Source organism: Solea senegalensis, linkage group LG4, assembly GCF_019176455.1.
Source record: "Solea senegalensis isolate Sse05_10M linkage group LG4, IFAPA_SoseM_1, whole genome shotgun sequence".
In the NCBI taxonomy this organism is placed as follows: Eukaryota; Metazoa; Chordata; class Actinopteri; order Pleuronectiformes; family Soleidae; genus Solea; species Solea senegalensis.
In genome coordinates this window covers 9,570,806-9,592,981 of record NC_058024.1, presented here as the reverse complement: position 1 = coordinate 9,592,981, position 22,176 = coordinate 9,570,806, and the positions used below count along the sequence as shown (strand labels likewise).

General features: G+C 40.6%; 2 protein-coding genes across 2 annotated transcripts; one reads left to right on the top strand and one right to left on the bottom strand.

Annotated features, from left to right (window-relative positions):
* Positions 1 to 63: 63 nt before the first annotated feature.
* Positions 64 to 6,030, top strand: phf13 (PHD finger protein 13). Its single transcript, XM_044024148.1, has 5 exons — positions 64 to 513; positions 1,293 to 1,394; positions 2,324 to 2,503; positions 2,596 to 3,022; positions 3,846 to 6,030. Exons 1-5 carry the CDS (start codon positions 469 to 471, stop codon positions 4,076 to 4,078), a joined length of 987 nt encoding a protein of 328 aa, XP_043880083.1. The 5' UTR covers positions 64 to 468; the 3' UTR covers positions 4,079 to 6,030.
* Positions 6,031 to 8,862: 2,832 nt separating this feature from the next.
* Positions 8,863 to 21,092, bottom strand: LOC122768271 (dnaJ homolog subfamily C member 11-like). The gene is made up of 16 exons (XM_044024147.1): positions 20,993 to 21,092; positions 18,763 to 18,892; positions 18,576 to 18,649; positions 18,359 to 18,460; positions 17,880 to 18,008; positions 17,641 to 17,763; positions 17,153 to 17,226; positions 16,860 to 17,049; positions 16,590 to 16,675; positions 15,807 to 15,923; positions 15,560 to 15,715; positions 14,680 to 14,749; positions 14,453 to 14,510; positions 11,856 to 11,998; positions 9,807 to 9,936; positions 8,863 to 9,033 (listed from the first exon to the last, which is right to left on the bottom strand). Exons 1-16 carry the CDS (start codon positions 21,065 to 21,067, stop codon positions 9,008 to 9,010), a joined length of 1,683 nt encoding a protein of 560 aa, XP_043880082.1. The 5' UTR covers positions 21,068 to 21,092; the 3' UTR covers positions 8,863 to 9,007.
* Positions 21,093 to 22,176: the final 1,084 nt, after the last annotated feature.

The following is a 22,176-nucleotide window of genomic DNA, read 5'->3' as shown; positions in this document are numbered from 1 at the left end:
ACGCTGCTCACCTAAGGGGGGCGGTAATGCACCCCTCTGTTTGCTGGCACCTATATGCCCAGAAGAAGACGAAGAAAGGAGGGGGCAGCAGGAGGCTGGTGACAGCTGAAGTAAACCGCTCCCCCAACAGCAGTCAGTAAACTGGATGAAACGGTTACGATACCGGACAGGAGGTTGATGGACATGGAGTAGTACATTTCTCGATTCACGGAACGCACCTTTATTAACAACGCTGAATCCCAAACACTTATCGCTCAGTTTGCGGTACCCAGGTGTCGCCGTCCCAGGTCATGTTACGGTTTGCTGCAAACTAAGTGAACGGCACTGTTGCTTCGAGTTTAGCATATGTACCGTTAACGCTGGGTGTTAGCGAGGTAACATCGGTGTTTACGGTGGCGTCGAGTCGCACGTTTGCTGAAGCCTGTCACGCTCTCGACACAAGACCAGGTGGTGGAGAGTTCGGTAAAGATGGGCGACATCGACCCATCGACATCTCACGCTTTTCAGTCGGAGGTAAGTGTTTTAAAAAGACAGTTTGCAGCCACGAGCTAACGACGTTAGCAAACGTCAACCTCCCCGAGGTTTTGTTACCGGTGTGGTAGCATAGTGCTTAGTTAGCACTAGCCTGCTGTGCTAATGTTTACATAATGTCAGCTGTTGCAGCAGAAACTAGACAATTACACACTTTTTGCATCGTTGGTTGTGTTCCCATCAAATGGTCAACTTTCCCAACTAAAACGAAAAACGTTAGGTTTTAATTATTGATCATTGGTTTTACTTCACCCTGATGATGTGTTGATCTGGTGAAAGCTAGCGTTAGCTGAATCGATAAGAAAACATTCCTTAACATTGGCTAACTAAGCTTTGTGTTCACGTTATGTGCTTTTGTTGCCACCCGACAACTGACTAACACTGACTCTTCGTCAGCACATTGGAAGCCTTTAAAATCAATTCATTTGTGGACATGCAAAGTTGGTTTGACAGTGAAACATCACTCGCCAGGTGCTAGCCTGTTAGCAGCAAGTACTTTGACTTGGCCAACGTTAGCTGCCATTTTTAGACGAGCTCATCGATGGGGGTTGGTATGGAGGTTCTTAGGCGAGTCCACAAAGAAATGCTAATGTAGTTGATGGAACTTTAACCCATGTTTGTCTGCGGTGTTGTTGGCTGTTTTGTTCCATGTCGGTCTGCATAGCATGGCTGTGTGACGGTCAGTTGTCGTTGTAACAACGCCATGTTGGGATGTGCCGGTTTTGATTGAGCCAACCTCTCCATCGCTGACTGTGTTTCAGGATTTCAGTCCACCATACAGGAGGAGGAGGACGGTGGAGGATTTTAACAAATTTTGCACTTTTGTCTTGGCTTACGCCGGTTACATCCCATACCCCCAGGAGGTAAGTAAATGAAGCGTTCAGTTCCTTTACACAAAACATGTATTGTTAAGTTAACAGTTACCAATACATTAATACAATGGTGGAGGTCACCAAAATCAAGCAGAAATATAGAAGCACAGATCACTGAATGTCAAAAGGCACGTACCAGTTTTAGTTTTCATTTAATTAAATGTTATTTGTAAAGCAGAAACCTTTTCAATATTAGGGAGAGAAAAGAAACCAAACAATTCACACAATGAGCAAGCACTAGGCATCAGTGGAGAGAAAAAAACCTCCCTTTTAGCAGGAAGAAATCTCTGAAGGAACCAGACCAAATGTGCAGCCATTATCTTACTACAATGTCATTTATACATGCAGTAGCATAGATTGGTGATAATAATTTTTGTGCTTTTAGAAAACATGTTTGTATGGAGTAAAAAAGAAAGCACTGAGCTTCTTTTAACCTCAATTTTCAAACACTATGTCACTGTGTCTTTTTACATGGTGGCTTGGTACGGGCAGTTGCATATCAAGCAAAACTCATATGGAAATCACAGATTTTCAAGTGTATTCCGAGCATTATAAATGAAGTTCTTGATATATCAAGTGCTCTGTGTTGGCAATTGCACTCCCAATTTGAACTGCTACCAACAGGAATTTGCATGTCAGAAGTTTTTTGCAATTACATTTTTAAATCAGGAAATTTATAAATTGAATTTAACTTAATTATATCTGCTTAAAACATTGCACTTGATAGTAAAGATAGATTTTAAGTCTGGTGCCACACTCATACACAGGGCTTTAAAATCAAACAAATGCTTAGTCCAATGACGACATATAAATTGGTAATTATTATCATCTTATTATTGCATTAATGTTGGTAGATGTTGTTGAATTCATCACTTTATTCCGTATGTGATTTCCTTTTTCTTTTTCCACCATTGTTACAGGACTCTCCACTGCGCAGCAGTTCCAGTCCCCCCAACAGTACAGGCAGCACAGCTGACAGTGATGGCTGGACCCCTGGACCATCACCCTCGTGCCCTCAGCGCCCCCCAAAGGTCCCTCAAGACAGGAACAGGAAGCGTCCACAGCCAGGAGCCACTCTGTCCAGTCATGCCAAGAAAGATGTTAGTTAAATTATTGTCTAATCAGGCTTTCTCACAGTTTGTGTTCTCTGTCCTCTATTTTGACAGACATGCCTCTGTTTTCTCTTCTGCAGCAAAAGCTCACTACCCTCCACCCAGATGACCGCAGGAAAGCTGACAAGCTGAAGAAGAAGAAGAGGAGGAAGGAGAGGGAGCATCAAGTGTGTGAGGAAAATGAGGCTCAGCTGGCCCACTCGACACCTACAGATGCAGAGATGCGGGTCCCTGTGTCCTTTGGGGGCCGAACGATCAAAGAAGAGCCTGAAGACGATTTCAGCATTCCACTTCACCCTCAGAGTCTGCCTAGCCCTGTGCTCTGCAAGGAGGAGCCCAAGGATGACCGTCGATCCTGGGACGGTCGAGATCTTGAAGAAGGAGTTGTAAAGGTACAGAAGGTGGAGGGCTTAGCAGGAAGCAGAACCGTGTTCCGCCAGGGGAAACAGGTGGTGTTCAGGGACGAAGATGGATCGGGAGAGGACGAGGATATCATGGTAGACTCAGGTGAGGTTTTTTTTTATCAGTGTGTATTAGAGCTGCACAGTTAACCACATTTTAAACTCAACACAGTTTTGGCTCCTCAGAATAAAAAATTGGTGTGTGTAATTGATATCCATTATCTACCGCTTTATCCTCCACCAGAGGGTTGTGGGGGGTGCTTTGCCAGTCTCAGCTGACACAGGGCGATAGGCGGGATACACCCTGGACAGTTCGCCAGTCCATCACAGGGCCACACATAGAGACAAACAACCATTCACTTTCACATTCATACTTATGGTCAATTTGGAGTGTCCAATTTACCTACTTCCCATATTGCATGTTTTTGGACTGTGGGAGGAAGCCGGAGAACCTGGAGAAAACCCACACACACACAGGGAGAACATGCAAACTCCATGCAGACAGGCCCTTGTTCCAACCAAGACTTGAACCCGGGTCTTTTCGCTGCAAAGACAAGAGTACCACTACACTGTGGCTGCCTGTTAAACATGACACAAGGTGAACTATCTGGTGAGCAGGGATGTTGTTGGGTGGACGTCAAGCATCCCTACATATTGTTCTGCTCATTCTTCTCCCTGCCCACGCAGCTTTATCCCCCCCTCTCTTTCGCTCACATACACAGACATCAGGCACACACACAAAGTCACAGCTGATTCATCTGCCCCTCCTCTCCACACAGTGCGTGCAGCCTATATCAAATTATACTGTGAAAGAGGCATGTTTTACACAGAGAAACTTAACTTAAACTACATTAAACATTCATATAGAATGACATTCATATACACGACATGGACTCAGTGGATTCTCTCTCTCTCTCTTTGCTCACCAGACGACGACTCGTGGGACCTGGTCACATGTTTCTGCATGAAGCCTTTTGCAGGTCGGGCCATGATAGAGTGCAACAAGTGTAACACCTGGATCCACCTCTCTTGTGCGAAGATCCGCAAGAGCCACGTGCCAGAGTCATACATCTGCCAGAGCTGCCGGGATTTGCACGGAGTCCCGGACGCCCGCCGCTCCCACCGCTCACGCATAGGCCCGCGCAAACACCTGCTGGATTGACCTCGAGCCGCATCCTGAACTTTGAACACTTCCTCTTCTGCGTCTCCTCCGCCGTTTGGACTGATCCTTCCTCTGTATCAGGTCCTGGACCTCTCAGTCTCTCTGTCCCTCGTGTTCAGCCACTTTCTATATACACTTTTGTGGACCTATCCCAAGCCCTTAGTCCGTTTGAAAACAGAATAGAATTACTAAGGTGTGTTTCTGCTTCCCTACAGACTCTGCGTAAGGCAATCACTGAATGGAAGTCTGTCTGTAGATGACGTTAGCATAGCAGCAAACTGCTACTGTTGGAATATGGTGTCTTTTGAACACTGGAAACAATTGAACTGCCATAGAGAGAGGGAGAGTAGAGAGAATATCCTCACAACTGCCACCCACTCTGGTGCATGCTGGGTTCTGTGGGAAAGACTGTTTGCACTTTTTTCTCACTTTTTTTCTTAGTTTTAAAATCCATCTGACAGGTTTGTCCTTTCTGATGAAACTGGAACTCGACGTCTCTTACGATGCCTCTTTTAATGTTACACAGTTCACCCTTCAAACGGATGAGATGGCAAGTTAAGTCTTGTGTAAAATGCTTCAGATGGTGCTATAGTATTAAGCTGAGGTATAATCCAATAGAACAAAGGTGTAGGATAAGAGACAAGAGGCTGTATCTGCTTAAACTCTTTATGTTGTGTTATTTAAGTCACTGTGAAAGAGACATCGTTGAGGTTCTAAAGCCCATATGACCCAACTAAACGCCTGTTTCTTTTCTTTCACAAGTCGTCTTCCAGCCTCGGCTACTTGTCGGAATCAAAAAGCTACTCTGCCATATGTGGAGGTTCCTCATGCTGTTTTCCCCAAAAATGTTAAAATGATGTTCCTTATGTTATTTTATAGTTAAAAAAAACACATAATGTTCGAGATTTATCCAAAATATTCAGTGAAAGTGTTCAGCTCATGTTAAAGCTGTACTATTCACAAATACAGGTTTTTTTTGTGGTTTTTTCTAAAGCTACTTTAGTTTGCAGATGTTTCACGCACAAGACAAGGTTTTCAGAGACAAATATTTATAAAAGGGAACTCCTGTCGCCGTCCTGTTGGCAGAGAAAAGCTATCTAAACTGGAACAGTAGTGAGAAGAGTGATAAGATAAGAGTCCAGTTGAAATTATGCATGTGAGTGTGTTTGTCTGAATGGTTAACACTGTGACGGTGTTGCATGTGCTACTATGACTCATCTCAGCTAAGCCCTGAGGTTTGCGTTTGTCTGTTAAGGGTCAGATCAGAAGAACAGACCTTGGTCTCTTTACAACTCTCGCTCAACTTTTCACTGCAGTATTCAGTTACTTCCATGTGCAGCAAGTTTAGTGGGAACAAAATGTTAGTTTTTCCTTTTAGGACATTGTCTTCCGTAAACTTGCTGCAGCCTGGAGGAAAATTTAAAGCTTTGTTCTACATGTGCCATCTGCTGTTAGGCTAGGTATTGTTACTAATTATATAAAAGCCATACTGAAAAGTGACAGATTTTAGACTCAGAACCTTGGATATTAGTCCAGGACGGGTTTTTTTTACAATGCAGAATCAATGACTCGACCAAGGAACGATTAACACTCCGAATGAACGCTTGGCTTGTAAGAACTAAAGTGGTTAATTCTATCGTCTGCTGGTTTCTGCAAATGTTGGTTAACTGGTTTGTGCCCAGCAATCACCTCTGTGTTTACGACCTTTCTCAGGACATTCATGTCTTGATGCGAATCTTAAAAACACCTTCAGGCACAGGATCCCTGACATTAATCTGCATCATAAAGACATTGGATTTAATAATGTCAACAGTGCTCATTGTGATCTTGCTCCTTGATTCCAATCCTGGCTTTTCTTATCCACTTATTGAGAAAGCGTTGTCTGTACTGTGGTGCAAACTGTTTCTGTGAAACTATTGTAAACTATTGTAAATAAAGAGTTACCATTTTAACTTTTTTAGCTTATTGTCTTTAATAATATCACTTTATTTGAGGAAAAACAGGTCAATCCTTCAATAATGCTCTCAGAATCAATTACAGCATATGTTGTTCATGGTTAATGACAAAGTGTTTACAGGACATTTACATAACCTGGCTCAGTTTGGACGATGTGTTAAAGTAAAGTAACAGCAGGGTGCAGTTTTTCTGCTGGCCTTGTAGTGGCACCAGAGGTAAGAAGTCCTGTCAAAATACTTAAAAGAGGAGACGAAAACTACAGATAGATGTATAATGGCTGCTGTAACAGTGACCCAGGCCAAAACATACATCACTGATGGCAAAATCACAATCAATGGGAGGAAGTTAAATGAAGGAATCACCTATGGGAGTTCAAAAAAATCTCCTTCTAGCTTTAGCACCTTGTGCACATCAACTGGACACAACTCACAAACTGTAGGTAAATAGAGTATTATACAGTATTTATAAATATGCAAAATATTACTTTTATGTTGAGTAAAAGTAAAATATTTTTTATCCGATCGCAGTGTTCAGGTCCACCTTCTGCTAAAACCACTAGAACTACTGACACAGATTACAGTTTAGTGTTAATGAGAAGGATTAAACATTGAAACGTCTGTGCTACAACGACTATATCTCAACAGAAAGTGCATCATAGGATATTCTATTTCTCAATCTCAACTTCACAACAAAAAGTGACTCGCTGAGTGAGGATAATGTTGACCAGGGAGTGTCTCAGTCATCCAGGTCATAGTCATCCAGTCATTACAGTCAGGGATAATAATGCTGGCTGGAAAAATATGGTTTAAGCATCTCATACAATTCATAAAGAGGCTATATGTAAGATATATGACTACAGTTTAAAGTTTTGGAAAGTGTCTCCGCTTCACTTCACTTCACTTTCCCCCAGAGACTCGAGGATGCCCTGTAGTTTGCAGAAGTAATCCCACATGAACCAAAAAACAGATCCACAAGGATCTACACTTATAGTTCCCTTTTCCACAACATAAACAGTATTTACTGGCTGGTAGTATTTAAATTAAGAATAAACTATATGCATCATTGTCCATTTCTTACATACTAAGACACATTCATTTGAATTTGATTCCAATTATGTACAAAAAAAAGATAATGATATATTCCTAGATTTTAACACAGAACTTGTGTAAGTGTGTGTATGTGCCTGAGGCTGCATTCACGCCGCAGGGTGCGAATGACCCAGTTCTGATGTTTTCCTCCGGTGCAGCACAAAAATCAGACATTATCGACGAATCGAGGGTAGAAAAAAAGCACACAGATTCAAATATTGTCAGATTTGGATTGAATCTGATATGAATCAGATTTGTGCATTTGTGCAATGTCCCTGTCAATGTGACTTGTGTCTGTCCTTAAGAAATGCAACAATGGCACACAAATGACACATGTGGACACTATGCACAATCACAAGACGAGGGCTCAAGCCACCGGATTTATGCTGAGGTTTCATTTGTGGCAAAATATCATCACTTTCACTTCCATTTTGGCCAAATAACCATCACCAGGTCAGTAGACAAGCCCACTCTGTACCAGAGTAAACGCAGATTCCAGACACGGGTCACTTTTGAAAGACAATGTAAGCAAGTCGGACGAAGGCAACATATCATGATTGGGTATAAAGACCTGCAGTGTAAATGCAGCCTTAGTAAAATGTGGCACACTGACTGCTTCATAACAAACAGCGCCCCCCACAGTAAGAATAACATTCTCCATTCATGTCTTTCAAACCCAAACCAGGAGCAAACGTTGTCATCGCTAACTTTCTGCCAGAGATGCACAAATAAAAGCCTTCACATTTTTTTTAAATCGCCATTAAAAATTCAGTTTTGGCTGCAACTGCATAGAGATAACCAATAAACACTCACATGGAATCTGTATCATAAATTCAAGCCCGTCTCTGCACTCAAGGAAATCATTCTCACTTCCCCTCCCATGAGTTAGTCCTCTCCCTGAATTCAAACACTAACCTTCACAGATAGACGTTTTCAGCACCAGTGAAACAGACGTGTCACTGAAAGGCATAATAAATTAACACGATACATTTCTTTTTTTTTTAAAGCAGAAAAATTAAAATAAAACATGGATCACAGGGCCAGCCTCGGGGTTCACAAACATGAAACGTTCTAATCTAAACATGAACATGAATAATGTTAGCAGGCTCACGGAGACGGAGACACACACACGCACACAACACAGGCTACAGCGATAAAGGGTAACGGTTCATTTCTGTACACCTGACATAACAAATGTCGAGACACATTTTTAAATGAATCTGTGCAGGTTGAGCTCACCGTTGAAGGGAACTGTCATCACGTCTGCGGAGACTACGAGTCGTGCAAATGTAAAACCACGTTCTGGGCCAATTTGTGATCTGCAGCTGCAGCAGCAGCAGCAGCAGGCGGCAGATATCTGAGCAGCTGTGACAGCCGTGAAGCCGACTAGAGACTCAGGAGGTGACACCACGAAGCAACTCAGCGAAGAAACTCCGACTTCTATATTTTTGCTGAACAGTGGTCTGAGAAGGAGGGAAGAAGTTGATGAATGGACTCACTAATATCATGATAGAAAAGAAAACTGTGGATGGCTCAATACCACTTTTTTTGTGCCAGATACTGATATCGGTTCAACATAGTCTTGTACTTCTTTAAAAAATAAATAAAACACCACCTGGCTTTGACCCGGCATTTCAAACACATAATCGGCAGACATCTTTACGCCACCTTTCCTGTGTTTAGTGAAGCACTTACATCGCGTTGAGAGTTTTAAGGATCACGTCAGATTGTTTTTTTTGGGCAGTAGTACGGAAACTGAGTATTGGCTCATCCCTAAAATGTACTGAGGGAGAGAAACATCACTTATTTTTGACTTGTCCACTCTTCACTCTCACTTCACGGGATCCTCTCTTGACACAAAAGTCTGTTTCTCTGCGTCAAGCTCCTACGGTGCAGACTCAAGTCTGTGAGCTGAAAAGACAAAAACGTATATATTTTTATAAGATTAACCACTCTATAATTTGACAATACATGCATGCATATAGGTGTTAATACGTGAGCAGCTGCCACAGACTCTATATAAAATGGATCAAGTGTTCCAGTGTCAAAACATGAGATTTGAAGCCAGGAATTCACAGATGTGAAGGTTTGGTACACAGATTGGTACGATACCAGTTTTCTTTATTGTCATTCCAACACACATTAGCACATGAGGTGGGAACGAAACTGCAGTCTCTAAAACCCGGTCAGCCCAAACATTAATAAACAAACAATAATTAAAACTCTGGAGGTGAGGTGCTGTGTGTGGCTATGAAAGATTAAAAAGAATAGAAAAAAAAATTAAAATTACTAACTTACTAAGTTTAAATAACTGAATATAACAAAAAAAAAGAACGAACAAAGAACTACACTGTGGTGACTTATGGCCTCATGGTTAAGTGTATAAATAAATGAGTGCAAAAGATTTACAGTGCACAACAGTCATACTATGGGAAGTGAAAGAACAGTTCAAATGAAGGGGAGGGGGGACAGACAGAAGTACAGTCCGTGGGGGTGGGGGCAGCAGGCTATGGAGCTACAGAGTTATTTTGCAAGTAGCAGTATCGCCCCCTGGTGGCTAGCTGCTCCTTCCATCCTACTTCCCGGGCTTCACTTTTATAACCAGAATTCTTTGTCTATTCTTATATATAAAGTCTGCGTCAGCTACAGGACAATACAGGAGACTTCAGTGGATGTGCACTCACATTGCTTGGGTATCCGTAGAGGCTCATTGTCAGCAGAGATGACCTGGTGCATCACACCTCTGAACTGGTACAGTAATTTAAGACTCTTTTCCTCTCCTACACACGGGTCGTAGAAGCCTGGCAGCCCTCCCTGCACACAGAGGAAACATTCATATGCAAACACGCACATTGTCTTTAGTTCAGTTGGAAAACTCAATGTGCAAATTGGTGTAGGACGATGCAAAGTACTTTTCTGGTCTTTCCTCTACTTTTCTAAAACTCTACCATTCAGAACAAAATCAGAGAAACACTGAAAACAACAAAAGAGAGAAGAAAAGTCTCACTGAACAAAATCACGTGATTCCAGTCCACCATTTTGTCCATGCTCTCTATAACTCCCTAACATGGTTTTGCTTTTTTATTAAGCAGTGGTTAAAGCTTATTTAATGTTTTCAATGCTTCAGTACAACCGTTTGACAAAAGAACTCCTTTTGTGGTGATGCAGTTCTCACTAATGGCTTTTTGAACACAGATATTCCTCTTAGATCATGAAACTGCTTTGTAGCTTTTTGTGGTTTTTGTTTACACAAGCGTTTTGTTTGCCTCGCCAGAAAAATGAAAAAGAATCCCTATCACATTAACGACGTGAAATCAATTACTAAATTAAACTAATGTGATAATCAATTAATCCCTTTCAGGGTTTTTTTTTTTCCCCAATAATTAAAACAGGTACACGATTAATCGAGGAAATAAACATCAGATTAATGGATTATGCAAATAATCGTTAATTTCATTGTAAACACATTATGAGATTATTTAACACATTACAACCTGAAACATTTCAAATGATGTGCTGACATGATAAATCATCTCGTCATAAAGCATAATGTTTCATGTTAGGAGTGAATTGAACACATAATGTCAAACATTTCATGTTACAACAGTGCAGTTGTACTGAAGACTGTGAAGCTCAACCACAAATGCTGCTTTATTTCTTGCACTACTATTGTAAATACATTTAAACACAAAACACCTTATTGTAGATATTGTACATTCTGTATATTTTTGTTCTTTTTCATATTTTTCTACACTGCATACCGTGTGTTGTGGCCAAACTAAACAAAATTTCGATCCTCTGTATGTACTGTACACAGAGCAGAACTAACAATAAAGACTCTTGAATCTTGAATAACATGACATTTTTTTTACGTTAATATGACACCTAAATCCGCTAAGTTTGGCTGAGGGAGAGTCAAGGAGGAAATGGTGGAACGCTGGATAACTCAGTCGGTACAGCTGGTGCCCGATGAGCCATGGTCTGTGCTGTGACCCTGGTTCCATTCCACCTGCTGTCACTTGCTGCATGTCTGCCCCGCCCTCCCCCTTCATGTCCTATCTAATAAAGGCAAAAGTTCCCAAATAATATCTAATATAGAAAATGGTGTGTGTGGAGCCATTTTTGCATGCACATCAATTAGAGGTCGTGAATTTGACCTCTGCATTTAACCCATCCTTTTTATACACCAGCAGTGAACACACAGTAGGAGCAATGAGGATTGGATGCCTTGCTCAGGGGCACCCCGGGTCTTGACCCGTCCAGAGATTTGAACTGACAACTCTTTGGTTACAAGCCCAATTCCTTTCCTCTTCGCCATGGCCTGCCCATAATCTGGTGCACGGCAATTGCGTAGGAATCTAAATTTATGTCACTATAAAGTTATACTTAAGTAATTTATAGTGTTTTTGTTAATATATTATAAAGTTAGTCACAATAACATAAAATATCAAGTTATAACACATTATCATTATTAGTCAATCAAGTCAACTTGATTTCTATAGCACGTATAGCACTAAAGAACTTAACAAGATAAAAAAGAAACAACGAGAATATTAAACACAGTAAATCATGATAAAATGTAAAAGATCTGTTTCTCATCTGGAAAGGAAAACCAATTACCAATGTTCAAAAGCCATGATTTGAACATTTTTGTCATCATCTAACAGCTCAATAATCTTTTAGTGCTGGTCACTAACACAGTCACACACACACACACACACACAAACACACACCTTGGAGGATTCTGTGAGGATGAGTTTGGAGTCTTTGACCAGACACTGCAGAGGAACAGTGACGTCGATCACCTTTGCTTTCTCCTGCTTCTGACTGGTGTCGGACACAAACTTTCCATACCAGGCGTTCAGGATGATCAAGCCTGGACGGTGATAAAACATTTCCATAAGATTGTAAAAGCATCGTCCACTTACAACACATGTGTAAAATCTTCCTACATGTGTAAAATAAAATCTTCCTTTAGTGTTCTGTGATGATTTCTAAAAATATGCTTTAAAGTAGTATTTTTATTTGTGTGCAGAAGTGTTGGGAGTATTCTGTCAGTAGTCTACATTTATTAGACTATATAAGAGGATTAATCGTCTGAAAGCTTACGAACACAAAGGAAACAGATAATCTAGTTACTAATAGGGCTGAACGATTTTGAACAAATATCTTGAACTGTTTCAAGGTTTACCTCACACTGCTGCTGTATACATACAAACGCTCCCTCAGTCTGGTCTGATAGTATTGCTTGACAGAGCCCGTGTTCAGCTAATACAGGTTACAAACTACTTTACATTATTATCGCTGTTCATGAAGCAGAATAACAACATCAACCAGTGATGGGACAATATACGATATTATCGCTTGTAAAAAGCACTTACAATAACTGCATCGTGGCATGTGAATGAATAAAAAAAAAAAGAAAATCTAGATTTTACATGAGTGACTTGAAAATCCTGTCTAACTCGCCGACATTTTCACTAATAAATATGTATCCTGTTTAAGATTCTAAAAAAAATGTATATTAAAACACATTTTTTCAGTTTATCGCAATAATATCTTTAATTGCAATTATTTTGGTCAGGATAGTCCTCATATAAACTTTTAAAATCGCCCTATTCCTAATATCAACAACAATAAAAATCAAAGGTTCCTCACATATACTTTACACACTGGTATAGTGAAATTTGATTAAGATGGAGCAAGACATAAGGTGACACTAATCTGATTTTCCTCCAAGTACCACCAGAGGAAGCTAGTGTACCACACGTGGTACACGTACCTCAGTTTGAGAACCAAGCTTATGAGGTCATACAATGACTGGAAAGATTCAGGCTCTCCCTTGTGGCACTTAAATAAAATAAATCCCTAGCGAGTATTTTCAAGTCACCCACATAAAAAATCTATGATTATCAACATTCACAATTATTCCAACCATGAAGATTCACCGTGATCAGCGAGTGTCTCATCGCTACATGCGACTATGTTGGTGTGAGATAAACAACACGATGGCTGTCTCCTCAAATACTCACAAGCACTCTCTACATTAATATCACATGAAATCCATTAGCACACCGATGTCACAGTTTTGATTTATGCGAGTGTGCACAGGACGAGCATGGCTCCTGTAAACACTACAGCATGGAGATGAGCTGCATCATTATCTCTTGCTTGGTGGCAGATGAGGTGGAGGAGGATGTGGAGGATGATGTGGAGTTCGACTTAGCTAAACAGAATTCTGAAGCTACAGTTTACAGGACATAATAACACTGTTGACAGCAACTATGAGAAATGTGTTGAAATTACATTTTTGGATTACTACCAAGTTCTTACTGGCTGCAAATTAAAAAGATTCTCAGTTTCTCACCCTGGTGTAATGTCTGTGGGCGAGTGTGTGTGTGTGTGTGCGTGTCTGTAGTAGGCTGTGAGTGGAATTTTTGATTAATACCCGTCTTTGTGAGGACAATATGAGTTAGTTAGGATAAAGTTAGGATAAGGGTCGCAATGCAATATATCTGTGTCCTCACTACGAGTGCTTTACAAGAATGTGTGTGTGTAAATGTTTTTATATCTTTGTGGGGACCAATAAATGTGTTGCAGGGACGATTTGTCTGGTCCCCATGACCTTAAACGTCCTTTTCAGGGTTAAGACCTGGTTTTAGGGTTAGGCACTTAGTTGTAATAGTCAAGGTTAGGATAAGGGGCTAGGGAATGTATTATGTCTGGCCTGCGGGCCAAAGTCTGGCCTGCGGGCCAATCAAGGCCTTCTGTGAGATTTTGTATGGTCCGCAGCATGGGACGTGGACAAAAAAAAAAAAAACGGTCTTGGTCACGTTACCTCAATTAGCTCAGTTGTTAAGGCGTTGCACCTTAGAACCAGAGTCATACACTGGTCTATGGTGTGTCCTCACCAAGATATAAAAACACGTTTGTGTGTGCGTCTGTAGTCGGCTGTGAGTGCAAATTTTTATTCTAACCTTTGTGTCTTTGTGAGGACAATCTGACGTTACGAGGACATATTGGCTGGTCCCCACAACTTTAAAGGGCTTTTTAAAGATGAAGACTTAGTTTAAGGCTTAAGGTTAGGTGAGTTAAGTGTTAGGATAATGCATTTAGTTAGTTAGTAAAAGTTCGGATAAAAATCTAGGGAATGCATTATATTGTTGCAATGCAAACCTATCTTTTCTGGAACATTTTAGCCTTGTGGGGACGTTCAAGGCATTTTCTGTGTTAAGACCTGGTTTTAGGGTTAGGTATTATGTCTATGGTATGTCCTCACTAAGATATAAACACACGTTTGTGTGGTGTGTGTGTGTGTGTTTTCCCTCACCCATCTTGGATTCTTCTGCTTCTATGATTCTCCTCACAGACTCCTGCATCAGCACAACCTGCAGAGGAGCCCAGGGAGACAGAGGAGGAGGAGGAAATTGAAATAGAATAGGATTGGGGAGAGGAGAGAGGTTTTCAGACAAGATGAGGAGAGCTGAGCCTTGAAACAATGACAGCTCACATACACACTTGCACTCTGAATTACTGCGCGTTTGTGTGAGTGCTCACAGTAGACTCGGCCTCCTGCTTCTTCTTGGCGATGTCTGTGGCCGAGCTCTTCTTCTGCAGCTCCAGCTCTCTAAAAATCACGGAGAGAGATGAAGCAGATATCAACCATTCACCCGCATTCAGGGATTCATTAGAGACATGAACAGAACTCCTCTTGTATTAAGAACACACTCAAATTAAAAGCCGAGCATCTGCCCTCGTCGGCGGGGGAAGATTAGGGAGAAATAGCTACTTGAGGGAAAGTAAATCACTAGAAAAAGGAACGTTATGTAAGAAATGTATTGTGTTACATAATAAAATGACCATGATATGTTTTCAGAGATAAAGGAAATGTGTTAAAGTATTGAACCATGAACAAGTAGAGTTAGTCAAACACAGTGAGCTGCAGTTATGGCACAAAAGGCCTAATGTTACCAAACCTAAAAGTCCTCACTATCTCTCTCGAGCAGAGAAGCAGAAATGCTGGTGGGCATAATTTCAGGTAAGAAACTGAGGTTTTTTAGGGTCCTCAAACTTTACCAAACATCTTATTAGGTGTTACAGACATGGCTGTAAATGTGTCACTAAATTATGCACATATTTGCTCTTGTAGTGATTGATATTGTAATGTAGGTCTGTTTAAAAAAGTGTCCGTTACGGCCATATGAAAATTAACCAAATAAACTCAATATTTATTCAAATAAAACTAATGAAGGAACAGTTATGTATGTATATGTGCATGACCACCGCGCAGAACCTGGTTTAAATGTACCTCCTTGTTTCTGCGTTTCAGAAACTATGTGGAAACCAAAGAGAGCTTTGATTTTGAGGTGGAGGGGCAGCACTGTCCAACATTTTGATTTTTGACGTCTATTTATACATGGTCTTGGGTTGTACTCACTGCTTTTTCTGTGCTTGTGAGTACGGTATGATGATCAGTCTGTGGACGGCCACGTAGACCAGGAGTGGTCCCGCTGTAGCGTAAAAGACGGCACTCGGCAGCAGCTGGTCTGTCAGGTGGACTGGAAACAGGTACGTTTGATTGGCACGTGCCAACCTGCATGGAAACACCAGAGAATGCCACATGCATGAGATTATCAGTGGGACACGGATTGAGGCTGAGATCATATGCGGCGGCTGGTCAGTACTTGATCTTGAGTGTGACTCCCTGTGGGACGCCGATGCTGACGGTGGCTGACAGGACACTGTGTCTGCTGATCCTCCTCTCCGCTCCATACTCCACCACAGTACCAAACCAGCCTGTCCTGGAGCGACAGGGACACAGAGGTGAAGAGATGGAGCTGAGCAATTACTGAAGACAATAACACAGGCAGAGTGGGACAGAGTAAATTAAACAGTCAATACAACTGAATTAAAAATGTTTAGGGCCCAAATGTGTTTCCAATGGCACTTTGAACAACTTCAGTTGCATTGAATGCTTTATTTCTTTGACAATTAGATGACTTACTTTTATACATTTCCACCATGTTATTTAGCTGTGTACTGATTTTTATAAGCTGCTTATGTCCTGTCATTACTATTTCCCTGCCTGTTGAAACCAGTCAGTTGTATAACTGAAGAGCCCAAATTCAATGACATTTGGTTTTAAAGTGATCATTTTAATAGCTAATATAGAAAGTGGGTCATAGAATGTCCTGGTATAACAGGACTTGGATTTTCTCCAGGTACTCTGGTTTCTTCTACAGTCGAAAAATATGCAGAGGTTAATCAATTCTGATGCTCAGTTTGAACGTCAGCAGCTTGTCTTGCCTGTGTCAACATGTCTAAATGCACTGAGTTGCTGCCTTATGATTGGCTGATAAGATATTTGCATCAACAAGCACCTAACACAGTGGCTGGGGAGTGTATTTTTGTGCAATATCATGTATTCTCTCATCTCTCTTAAAACCAGCTGGTACAGACAGACATACTTGACAGAGCCTTTCACTTTAGTCTGGTCTTCATCCTGGAACTTGTACTGGTAACTCATCATCATATAGGAGTGAGCCACACCCAGCTGGAGTCCACCAGAGACATATAATGTTTAAAAGAAAAAGAAAAACAACAACAACAGAAGCATGCGAGGTTAGGTACAGCTATTTTCAGTAACAGTACAATGTGTATTCATCATAAAGAGACAGTAAGTAGCAGTGTGTATGCATCCCTGTCAACATTTCCTGGTGAAAGTGTTGAAAGTGTACCTGCAGAGACAAAGTAAAGTGGCTGCTCTTTGTGTCTCGGACCAGGCTGGTGGTCATGGCGCTATTGGGCCCCCAGCGCCACTGGAGGTAACCCATGGTGTTCTGGTCCAGGTGTCGCGCTGTCATCAGAGAGCAGGTGGGACGCAGACCTCGAGGAGAGAACTGCAAACCACACTGGGCCGTCATGAAACTGCGCAGGAAATGACGAGCGGGATTAGGAAGAGACTAAAGTCGAGAGGAGAACATTGTGTTTAAATACAGGAAGTATTTCTGTTTCAAATGTTGGACCTTACCACCGTGGAGTAATGTTGCGAAACACCTTTAACCCAATGAGTGGCCCCAGTATGTCTCCTGCACCAAACTCCACCTGCAGAGACAAATGCACAAGAGTCCTGTCCTGACTTGTCTGGTTTTCTGTCGCTTTTCCAGATCAGGGTCACGGGGACAGCAGTCTCAGCAGTGAGGCCCAAACACTCATCTCAACCAGCTTTCCCAGGGGGGGACACCAAGAAGTTCCCAGGCCAGCTGAGATATATAATATCACAGCATGTCCTAGATCTGCTGCAGGGCCTCCTTCCGGTTTGGACATGCACAAAACATGTGACCTAATCTTACAGTTGAAGCACAACCCTGGTTTTCTTAAACCTGGAGTGGAACCTTCTAGTTCATACCAACAAAAATATCTGCTAAGAAAAAGATCTATTAACCCAGGTTTATTCAAGACATGCCATAGACATTTGGATCAAAAAGCAAGAGATGGTTTTGAGAACACAGTATTTACCTCTCCCCAGCCCTTTGCCGATGTAACCCTTCGTACGGTCATGTTAATGTTGCCCCCTCCATTTCCATTGTGCGTAGAGAGTGAACCAGACAGCACGGCGGTGTCAGAGTTTGTCAGAGGAGCCTGAAGGAAGGAAGACAAAGTGGCGTCAGATAAAAGACAAACACAACAGTGATTCTGGCTCAGGAACAGCATGTAGTTGTGCAGGGCAGATGCTGAGCCAGTGTGTTCTGCTTTACCTCGATGGACTGAGAAATGTGCATCTTATTGATCTCAATATGAGGAAAGCCTCCTCCTGGCAACTCTTCAAAGTCCTCATCGTAGCGGTCAAACAGGTCTGTTGCATCCACACCGACACTGATGGTGCCCTGAAAAATGTGGGCGTGATGCAAAGAGATTAAAATAATTAATGAAGAGAGAAGGAATAAGGTGCAGGGCATGATGTGGTAAATAATTGGAGGTCCAGTGTGTAAGAATAACAGACCCTACTGTATATAAAAAGTGGACGTTGTCTTCCTGTTACAAAACTAACGCCCATTTTAAAGCCTCAGAATTTGCAGTTTGACCAGCGCCATGGAAGTTTTTGCAAGTTCACAGATGTAACCTTGAATACTGAACAATTCCAGCTATCAGTCACACTGTTCACATCACATACTACTGAAGTCCTGAAACTACCGATTGAGACCATTTATTCGATGTAAATGTGAGTGACAAAAACCTTTGGGTTGGTTCTTTGCTGCAGTCTCCTCTCCTCTCTTTCCCTCTGCAGCCTTTCATACTCCTCTCGGATTTCTGCTGGAGTTCTCTTCCTCTCCACCACCTACACAACATCGTCGTCATAAGATAATCGCTGATGAAAATGCATTAACAGTGTAATGTGTATAATGTGGTGGCGAAACCACTCGACTGGGGAACAAAGAGGAGAGAATACACACCTCCCAGCCTTCCACCTCCAGGCCTTTCTTCCCAAACAGATCATAGATGGCTCTGGAGTGATCATCGCTCAGCACTGACGAGAAACACAGAAGTCGCTGTAAACTTTTTTTTTTTTTAAATATCAAAACATTTTTTTTTTACAATGAAGATTAAAACATTGAACTGAATGATTTAGATTCCATTTACCTTCATACGCTTGTCGCACCTCGTTGAAAAGCTGCTGAGCTTGGCTTTTCAGCTCTGGGTTTCGATGTTTGTCGGGGTGGTAGAGCATACACAGCCTCCGATACGACGCCTTTAGCTCCTCTAATGTAGCCTGTAATTACAGATGGGTCAGCTTTCACTCCGGCAGGACTGCAACCAGCAATTATTGTCATTACTGGTTAATCTACCATGTGCTTTGGAGTTTAATTGATTGACTTTTTGGTTTGTAAAAGGTTTTCAAATTGCTTTGGGTTTGTATAGCAACAGTGTAGCCCTGTGCAGCCCAGCTGCTTAATGCAGAAATAAAGTTAATCATTTAACAAAAATTAAATAGTTGCAGATTATGTTTTACATGTGGAAGATAGACTGTTTGTTTTTTATGTTAATTGCTACATTTAGCTGTCCCTGTTGATAATAAAATAATACATTTTCTTTATAGAGCTGTATGTACCAGGACAAAACAAAAATATGAGCCTTCAAATAGACATGCTCAAGATGAAGCTGAAATGATAAACAGAACTTCCAACACTTTTAGATGTTTCTGTTCATCAAGCTAGTAAAGATATCACAATTCTAGGGGAGTAAGTAAATACTCAAGGGGATTAGGGCTGCAACTAACAATTATTTTCATAATCGATTAATCTGTCGATAATTTTCAAGATCAATCGAGTACTTGTTGGTCTGTAAAAGGTCAGAAAATGTTGACCAAACCTGGAAATGATGATGTTCTCAAACATCTTATTTTGTCCACAAACCAAAATTATTCAGTTTTAATGATTTCTTTGTTATATAGAGCACAGAAACCAGAAAAGATTCCCACGTAAGAAGCTGAAAAATCTGAAAGCTCGTTTGAAAAAACACTCAAACCCATTAATCAATTGTTGGTGATCAATTGTTGCAACCCTAGTTGTGATATTGGATATCAGACACAAAAAGTGATATCGAGCCATCTGTTGTAGGGGGGACACTGTGAACAATGCAGTCCCTTAATAATTCAGAGAAGTCGCACGTCCTTTAGTCCTGACAGTTCAAGAGTGGCAGCAGTGAGACAAATTACTGACGGATGTTCACCTAATGTTGTTTAAATTGTTTAAAGTTAAACAATTTGGAAGTTTGGGTCATTTCCATTCATTACATGGAAGTTTGGGTCATTTATACAAAGTCACAACACTAATCTATCATGACCTATTTTGATTAATAGATTTTAGACCAGTTATTATACATGTACATAAGTAAGGTTTAATTTGAGTAATAGTACTTCTACTTGACTTAGTATTCCTTTGACCTCTGGTCTCCACCACCATAGTCACTTACAGCAAAAAATGTTGACTGAGCAATTTGTTTTCAGGTGCTTTGAAAGATAAGATAAGATAAAATAAAATAAGTTGAGAAAAGATAAGGCGGGGTTGAGCATGCAGGGGTTTAGATGTTTGCCTGCTCCATCACAACGACCCATATATTGGAATCAGGTGTGCTGAAGCAGGGCAACATCTAACAGTGGCTCCTCGGGACCAGGATTGACAAATCCTGAAATAAGGTGAGATAAGATCAAATGAGTTGAAATAAGATAACATAACATACCAAGATAAGAGCAAATAAATTGAGTTTAAAGATGATACTCCTTTCTTAGTCCCACCACAAGCTGTGTTAAAGCAACGCAGACAGTAAAGTGTATATATACTCAAAGATAAACAATAACAAAATATATATCAAAAGACATTGCATGTTAGAAATAATAGATGTTAAAGAATGTATTCAGTATACATGCCTTGTTTTATGTAATTAAATGTAATATTTGAAGACTTCAGTCGTTAAACTGTTCCTGTTTTTAAAGCATAACTTGTCAAAAACCATAGTTTATAGTATTTTCATTACAGTGGGGTCAGTCCAGCTCAGGCCTCTCATGGTAACCTGAGGAGAAGATGTCCGTAGGTCCAGACCTTGTATCTTTACTAATGTTCATTTTAAAACACATTTCCTGCATCGTCTTATACAATCGACATTTTTAAACACACGTGTTTGTCCATGTCTCTCTGCAGAGAAGCCGGTGCTCTGGGTCTCAGCCTCCACAGATGATGACGTTACTGATGGAGAAAACCTCTATTCACACACAACGGTGATGATTTACCGGGTAGGTTCACTTTTTGTGACCGAAAGTCAAAGCACAGCAAACAATCGCCAATACACAGCGAAAACCCCACAACAAACGTACCTCCTTCCTGACGTTTAGCAGAGAGTAATAATCCTGGTTGTTGGACTCGAAATCATCATCTAAGGACGCCGCCATTTTCGCTTTTGCTCAAGTACCGCCCACTCTTCCAGTTTCCCGGAACCTCATTGGTCAGCCGTGCGAGGAGCGGAAGTTGTGTTTATCGCCCTCTGTTGGTCAGGCGTGTTAAAGTGTGTAAAAAAATAACCATCAAGAAAATGTCTTCTTTTTCTTTATTTATCTGTTTACATACTAAACAACACTATTATTTACATGTTTAGCATGGTGTGCACACAACTGTCAATGACAATGCAAGTTTAGAATAAAAAAAGAGAAAGTATCATAAAATTACTTATATTGCACCTTTAAAAACACAGTAGAGAAAGTGTGGGCACAATCTCATGAGGATAAATATTAAAACAATAAAAACATATACATTCAATAACTTGCAACTAATAATAATGTTACATTTAAATCTATTTTACTATTTTATTACAGGTTGTTTTTAAATCACTTTTTAAATATGTGCTGTTATTAATGTATGATTTTAGGTTTTTGGATGACTGTAAGTGATTATTGTTATTATCATTATTATTATTAGTAGTAGTAGTAGCAGTAGTAGTAGAAGTAGTATTATAAGCACAGTTAATTCTAACAACCTGTAACCTACTCACCAGAATGATCCTTTAACATGGTATACCCCTTTATAAATTGCTTCATACAATATTCCAGCCCTAATGATGATGCCATTACGATGTTATTAAAACTAAATTTGATATAAGTCAGTAGTTAAATCACTTATTTGCCTAATTTTAATTGCTGCCCCCACACTGGGACGGGTATGGCCCAGACTTGTTTCTTTTCTTCAGCTATTGCTGCACCAATGGCAGAAAATACACCAAAATAGTGTTAAATATTAAAATCCTATTAGGGTGAGCACACTCGCATAAGAGTTGAATATTTTTTTAATTGAATTGAATTTAAAAACATGGACAAAAACGATAATGCCAACTTCACAAATCAGACTAATACATCACAAAAGGCAAACTCATTAACAAGTGGGGGAGATTTAAAAAAAAAAAAGAATCAATAAACTATAAATTAATGCACAGTTAAATTAAAAGTACAAATCATATTTTAGCTTCTGTTTCATCTATCACTGTGTTTGCTTAAATTCATCATTTTAC